Source organism: Ips typographus, linkage group LG5 (assembly GCF_016097725.1).
Source record: "Ips typographus isolate SLU linkage group LG5, UJ_Ityp_2.0, whole genome shotgun sequence".
NCBI lineage: Eukaryota > Metazoa > Arthropoda > Insecta > Coleoptera > Curculionidae > Ips > Ips typographus.
The window spans coordinates 11,268,595-11,275,897 of record NC_138426.1 but is presented as its reverse complement, the minus strand read 5'-3'; the positions used below and the strand labels follow the sequence as shown (position 1 = coordinate 11,275,897).

The following is a 7,303-nucleotide window of genomic DNA, read 5'->3' as shown; positions in this document are numbered from 1 at the left end:
TCCTGGAGGACAAACACGCTTACTATATTGTACTTGATCAAATTCACTGTTTTGCCTAGAAAACCTCTCTAATACATCCTGAAGAACAAACTGTTTGTCTAGAAAATCGTATTTTTACAGTCCGCACACTTGAAAAGGTGTCCATGTTGCATATTTTTTCTTTATCTACAAATCTTAACAGGTCATCCAAATTGTGCTTTTCCATCCCTGATCTTCTTGAAACTTAGCAAATTTATTAAACACATATTATTTTAATTATGCTGAAAATTTCAGCATTTAAGCTTGCAACTTTTTTTTCAAAGTGCAGTTTGTCTGAACCTCCTGGTAAGAATAAGGCAAAATTCTTACCTTCCTTTGTGGTTCATCCATTTGGGATGATGATTGATTGAGAAGATATTCCAGTGTGCCAGTTTGTAAAACGATCCTCTTCCGATCATAATAAAAATAGATATTAATTTATTTCCTCCAATAAATTGGTAAAAATAAAACATCTTCCTTCAAAGGAACATTATATTTAACTGACAGTTTAACATTACAAGCATTATATTCTTAAATTTAACAGCCTTAGCTAGGTGTTTAAAGGTGTCCCAGGAGACCCCACCACATCAATAATCTCTCCACTATTAACTTTAGCAGCTTCCTGATCAGTATTCGTTAACTGAGGGGGGATAACCAAAGTCTGAAAAACAAACTCAACTAAAAGTCATCAAAATAAAAAATTTAACTTACCTTGCCAGGGGCTAACGCCTCGTATTGATGTCGCAAAGACTGCAGCTCGTAATCGCACGTAGTCAAAGCCGATTTGATCTCCATTAGTAACACTATATCGCTACGGAGTTCGTTAAAGTGTTGACAAACTTCTTCCGAAGGTGTGGGATTTAAGTCCAGTGCCAGCTCTTGTAGGGTTTGTTCGATACCTTTTGACTTCTTTTGACCAATGTTTGCTGGTAGTTTCATGCGTTGCGACCTTAAAGATACGCCACTGTTTTTGTAGTCTGGAAACTTAATGCCAGCAGTTTCCACCACTTGCAATATGTAGTTAGTGTCCACTCTGGATGGTCTAGAAGGGTTAGGGACTTTCTTTTTTTGTATTTTCTTGTCAGTTTTACGGGGAGTGTCATTCTGACTGTCAGCCTGACTAATTAACTTCTGCAAGTCTTGAGTTTTTCGCTCGCGCTCCTTCTTTCTCGCATCAATCTTTTTCAGTTCGCTCAACAGAAATTGTTCCTCTTCCATTTGCTCCGTTGTCCGTTCGTACAATTTGTTCAGTTGTTCTTTCCGTTTTCTTTCATGTTCACAGTCGTAGGTATAGATTTTCTTATCTCCGTTCAGTTTTCCTAAAGTTGCGTGCACTTTATAGTAACGGTCTTTTAAATCCTCCACCGAACGTTTAGAGAACTTTTCCGTATCGTAGCGATCAGACATTACGATGAATCTCAAATCGAACCTTTGGGCTAAATCCATTAAATGATCCGTTTCCTCTTTAGTCCACGTGTCTGATGTTAAGTGTTGTTGGTATTCGACGTCCGTGTAAGTGGGTATTTCGACTTTCTGGATGGTAAAAATGCATAAGGTTGTATTAATGTGTCAAAGACCTGAAAATACCTTATTGAACTTTGCGAACGGATATTCTTTAGGCTCATCGCTGGGTCTGCGCCAGTGATAAAAAGTTGCATTATCCGTTCTTGCAGGGTTGGTAAAAGGCATCCACTTCCATTTACGGGGCTTGCGCATGCCCAGTTTAATCTTTGTTTGTTTATAGCCATTACCAGCTGAAAGAAAAAAAGCCTCACCTCAAAATGTCTAAAAAAGCATTGTATCTGATTTATCCACAAAAATAGATAAATATTGATCTTGCAAAGTGTTAGACTACTTTTGACGTTAAAATTCACATTATTCACGAAATGTGTGTAAAAGTAGAAGAAACTATATTATAATCTATACAGGATGCTTCATATGAGAGCAGTCAAATCACTCAAAATTCATTATACAGTGACGTGAAACTGTGAAATGTCAAATAGTCGCGTTTCTTTGATTGTTATTCGTAACTTTACGGTTACATTTGGCAGTTGTGACGTTAAATTACAGTTTAAGACGTTAAATTTGATAGTTATGACATTTAATGACACTTCACAGTGTGGCTTATAGTCAGGTAACACTTGTTATAACTATTAAAACTTAGTCAGTAGTGACATGAAACTATCAAATGCAAAACAGTTGTACCTTGTAGTTACATCTAATAAACCCAAAATTTGACACTTGTAAGGATAAGTGGTACTTTGACATGTTTCTTACGTCACCTGACAGCTTTCAACTGTCAAAACTCGTTCAGAGCTAACATACAACTGGAATAACCATATTAGTTGTATTTCTTTGATAAATCGCATTGCAGGTTGTATTTCTAGCTCTGTAGAGTTAAACCAGTTAATTCAAAAACATATCAAAGGGTTTGTTAATGTCACAATCAACAGTTGTAAACACAACTTACAGTGCAATTTCTCAAAGAAACACATCTGTTTGGCATTTTATACTTTCAGGGTACTGGTCAGTGAGTTATGACAGCTGTCACGTGTAAGAAAAGTATTAAAGTGTTCCTTAACGTCCCAACTGTCAAATTTAGCTCCATGGGCTGTAAACACGACTTACAGTGCAATTCCTTAAGAAATCACATTATTTGGCATTTTAAACTTTCAGAGTACTGGTGAGTGAGATTTGACAGTTATAACAGCTGTCACGTGACGTAAGAAAAGTATTAAAGTGTTCCTTAACGTCCCATCTGTCAAATTTAGCTCCATGGAGCTGTAAACACAACTTACAGTGCAATTCCTCAAAGAAACATATCTATTTGCTATTTTTCACTTTCAGGGTACTGGTGAGTGAGATTTTACAGTTATGACAGCTGTCACGTGACGTAAGAAAAGTATTAAAGTGTTCCTTAACTTCCCAACTGTCAAGTTCAGCTCCATGGAGCTGTAAACATACCTTACAATGCAGTTTTCCAAAGAAACACTTCTATATTGCATTTTATAGTTTCAGGTCAATGGTGAATGCGATTTGACAGGTTTAACAGGTGTCACGTGACATAAGAAAAGTATTGGAATGTTCCTTAATATCTCAACTGTCAAATTTGGCTCTACGGAGCTGTAAACTCTACTTACAGTATCTACTTAGTATTTTATAATTTCTACATAATTCAAATTCCATTGCCTGAATTGTTGCATTTGATGTGCATTTATCAGTCTTTTCTTCATCATTATTGTAGTTGTTTGCTTATGAGGTATAGCAACACTGCTTTATAAATGTCATGTCAATTGCGGACTGACAGAGAAATGTCACTACTGTCATTGGGGGGGATAGATTTTGATTTTAGAAAGAGAAGTGAGAACCACACTTATGTTTTTAGGAGTTTTAGGGTTTGATGCAATTTCAAGAATTATGATTAAATCCAACTAAAATTAATTCATCTCACCCCCACATTATCTTAAATTCTCCTAAAATTTGTTAAATTTTCTTTAACTTTTTCTCTAAAAATAAATTTCTTTCATTTCATCTCTACATGTATCTATATTAATAAAATGGTGAATGATTTAGAAATTAATTAACCAAATTTTAGCCAGAGAGAGTGTTTGTAATATGATTTTACCTAATACCTACCAGGATCTTGAATATGATTTTCTATTAAACCAACAGTAAAACATGAAAAATATAACAGACTGCATAAAAATCCTTGATATTGGACAATATAATATTTAAAAGACAATAAATTTATACAATCATGATTTTGGCATTGTCCCAGCAATATTTAAGACAGGACAAATTCTTATAATTATCAAGATTAAAAGCATCTTTCAACATAGTTAACACACTTACCAGTATCAGAGGGAAATAGGGGAGGAACATCCTTATTGTCATTATACAATAAAGCAAACACCTCTCTGTGCATACCCTCGGGTCTTTTAGGAGGTTTTGGTCCGGTTGATAGCCTCTTTTTGGGCTTTTCCAATCCCATTATTGCCTCCCGAGTTAGTTCGGGAGTCAGAGGCCTGTCTATTTCCAAAATATCTCGTACGTCTGCCATGGTTAGACTGTTGCGTCCTGTAATATTAGTAAACCCTAATGTAAGTTATGTTCTGATTAATGAAAGAGTTATAAACCTTTTTCTTATTTGTTTTATTATAAATTACTTGGGACACTTCAGAACACAAAACTACTTCATATACTGGTTTTGTATGAACTTGAGTGGTTTAAACTAAAAGCATTAATGTTTATTTATGTGTTTTTTGTAGATTTTTTCATACAGATTGTTGAAAAAGTCAAAAAGTAAACAATTACAATTACAATTTACATAAATATTTTTTTCAATTTCAGCTTGTCAGTTGTCAGTCACTACACAATAACCTCACTTCTTCTTTTCTTCTGTGTTAGCTCCTATACCCATTTTGTTGTAATTGCCGCAACTTTGAAATCCAAATAACGTTCGACTCTGATGATGGTAGAACATACGGCAAAACGTTGATAATTTTCTAAAAAAAGCGGTTTCAATGTCCAATTTTCATTTAAATTGAATAGCAGCAGCATATATTTACTTAAAAACTAATTTAACATTGCGTTAGCTGGATCACATATTTTCACGGACAGTACAATCTTCATTTTGAACTGTTTTAAAAATTGATCGATACATGCACTTAATTCAACTACTAATGTTAGAGTAACATCATTTACTATACTTTAAAAGCGGAAACAAAAAGAATGGGGAAACTCCGACATTTTTCCAACTGCATGAATAAACTCCTGAACTGATATTTTCCCTGAGGCCTCTATGTTCATTTCGTCTATTAACTGAAAATGTTTTCCATTATTAGCCACAAACCGTTTTTATGCATATTGTATTACTATTTTGGTTATTTGGTCTTGCTCTATCTCAGTGATGTACCCAGCTCTACGGGTCAGCCGATCGATTACCATATTCAAATCCTCTTTTCCTACATAATTGTCTTCGTCAAAATCTGCAAAAACCACTTGTGGTCAAACAAATTTTCCACCAAACTGAATTATTACCGAATATTCGAAAAGCCCAAGCAGCTTTAACGGTGTCTGGGCATTTTTCCGACATAACCGAACACAAATCCAAAATATCCTCAAAAGACATTCTCCCATCCTTCTCCGAAGAGAATACTTTGAAAATGCGTTCTCTAAAAGGATTATACTGTAAAACAGTATTATCTTAGTTTGATGATGATAAGTATATACCAAAAACCAAAAGGGAAGTTATGTCATACCTTCAATTGAGTGAAGACTTCTTCAACGTATTGTGAAGGAAATCTAGCATTCACATTCTTTCTCTGGAGAACTCCAGATCGGTCAATTTGGCTAAACACTTTGTATATGCTGACAAAGTAAATATGTATAAAGGTACTTACTACATGGTGTTCTACTCACTGTAAAATTTCCGCTTTGTTTAAATAAGTCAGAGTGGAGTATTCTTCCAGAAGAGCTTCAGTTAGGGCTGAAAATTTGCTTTTGGAACTCCCCATTTTATTTCGGCAAAAATATTGTTTATTGTTTGATACGAATTGTCGACTATTTAGTTATTAACGCTTTTGTGTCTCACAATCAAATCCAATTACGTTTGTTGTAGGAGATAAGATAAGTTTCAATAATATCATGTCCTGTGATATGGGATTTACTTTTTTAGACCATAAGAGCAATGAAGAATTTTATTTGTTGTAAGAATAGTAGATTTGAGAAACAAAGAAACAAGTTACCGAGTAGATTAGATTAACTTTACATGAAAGATAGTTGGAGGTAGAAGAACTTCATTCACTAATAATGGTCCAAATAATGGCATTTAATCATTTATTACCTCCCCACATAACTACTCCTGTTATAAACACCGGTAAGAGCTTTTTCCGGATACATCGGAGCATCATATGACCTCCCTAGAGTTAACGGAAACACTAAGGGGTCTTTGTACTTCACGTATCGCTCAGGAGACTTCAAATATGCACTGAAACGAAAAAAAAATTGTGCAAAAAACACTGAAAATATAAATTGTTGCAGTACTTAGTTGGGTTATCAGGACAATGATACATGTAGGTGGAGGATTTGAAGTAATCCAAAGGGTGCAGGGTTCCTGTATGGTCTTTGTATTGGTCTCGGTGCATCTGACAAGCCTGTAATTCACTTAATTGAGCAAAAGTATCGTTTGAGTTGGATCAACTAACTTTATAAAAATCATCGACTTCTTGTTGTCTGGCAACGTCCAACATGCTAATTTCAGAAGGAGGGAATGTAAGGTGTTTGCTGGAACTTTTATAAATTGACGCGTCTGGATGGGGAGTGTAGAAGCTGGGAGCTGAACCCCATTCATCTTTTACCATCTATAACATTTTGTAAGTGAACTTGTGGACGAAACTGTTGAATTCTTACTCTTAAGCGTGAAACTTGCTCATTTCTGAACGTATCAAAGTAAGCTAAATGCCCTGGATCGTAGGTTGGTGATTGTGGAGGCGGTGGTGGACCTAAGAACCCTGATGTTACTGTGGGTGGATAATGGGATGCGCTGATATCAGTTTTACGCACAAACGCCATGGATAAAGTTTAGATACTTGGAATTTTGGTAGTTAAAAAAAGGGACAAAGAGCTGACGTTTCAACTGGAATTTTTTGACAATATACAATAATTGTAGGTTGACTGGAGTGTTCAATTTGGTATGGTTTGTACTATATAGGTCGTTAGGTAACGACTGAACCATTTTTGTGGTAATAATAGCTATTTATCATACCAAGGGCGTTAGGGCAGGGAACATAATGTCCTGATGGACATTATACTCTCCCTAACGCCTGTGGTGTTAAAGTTTTTTACCTAAAAAGTCAAGGGCATCCTAGGATAGGGAATACGAAGTTTTCATGGTATGGAAGTACAAAAATGCCATTTCTAATATTAGAAACGGTTTCAGGGCGTTATGATAACGCCTGCCTTGGTTTTTCATAACAGTTCAGTATAATCAAATAAGCAGCTGAAAATAGGGTAAAACCATTAAAAGCTACTTTCTGAGGTTCCACCTCCATTTTTGGTCTCATAAATTCGATAACAAATCAATTAATCCCAAAAAACAATTTTAAAGCAAAAAGTACGTCCACTAGCGCCATAGCTTGTAGTATATAAAGAAAATGGTATATGATTAATTAAATTGACAGTTGACATGATCGAAAACCGTTGTCAAGCAGATCCGCCATTGCCAGATCGCCACGAGTATCATTAAAACTGATTATTTACTTGTGTTACCGTCTAAATTTTTAAA

The 7,303-nt window shown here is 35.2% G+C and overlaps 3 protein-coding genes across 3 annotated transcripts; all 3 read right to left on the bottom strand.

Annotated features, from left to right (window-relative positions):
* Positions 1–492: 492 nt before the first annotated feature.
* Positions 493–4,404, bottom strand: DMAP1 (DNA methyltransferase 1 associated protein 1). Its single transcript, XM_081979697.1, has 5 exons — positions 4,155–4,404; positions 3,871–4,095; positions 1,606–1,772; positions 730–1,551; positions 493–679 (listed from the first exon to the last, which is right to left on the bottom strand). Exons 2-5 carry the CDS (start codon positions 4,076–4,078, stop codon positions 569–571), a joined length of 1,308 nt encoding a protein of 435 aa, XP_081835823.1. The 5' UTR covers positions 4,079–4,095; positions 4,155–4,404; the 3' UTR covers positions 493–568.
* A 145-nt stretch (positions 4,405–4,549) lies between these two features.
* Positions 4,550–5,618, bottom strand: LOC145729086 (calcium and integrin-binding family member 2-like). Its single transcript, XM_081979698.1, has 5 exons — positions 5,440–5,618; positions 5,280–5,388; positions 5,059–5,206; positions 4,894–5,006; positions 4,550–4,839 (listed from the first exon to the last, which is right to left on the bottom strand). The coding sequence occupies exons 1-5, from the start codon at positions 5,532–5,534 to the stop codon at positions 4,729–4,731; spliced, it is 576 nt and encodes a 191-aa protein (XP_081835824.1). The 5' UTR covers positions 5,535–5,618; the 3' UTR covers positions 4,550–4,728.
* A 224-nt stretch (positions 5,619–5,842) lies between these two features.
* LOC145729087 (ciliary microtubule inner protein 2C-like) lies at positions 5,843–6,683 on the bottom strand. The gene is made up of 4 exons (XM_081979699.1): positions 6,430–6,683; positions 6,225–6,380; positions 6,064–6,173; positions 5,843–6,007 (listed from the first exon to the last, which is right to left on the bottom strand). Exons 1-4 carry the CDS (start codon positions 6,589–6,591, stop codon positions 5,860–5,862), a joined length of 576 nt encoding a protein of 191 aa, XP_081835825.1. The 5' UTR covers positions 6,592–6,683; the 3' UTR covers positions 5,843–5,859.
* Between the last annotated feature and the right edge of the window lie 620 nt (positions 6,684–7,303).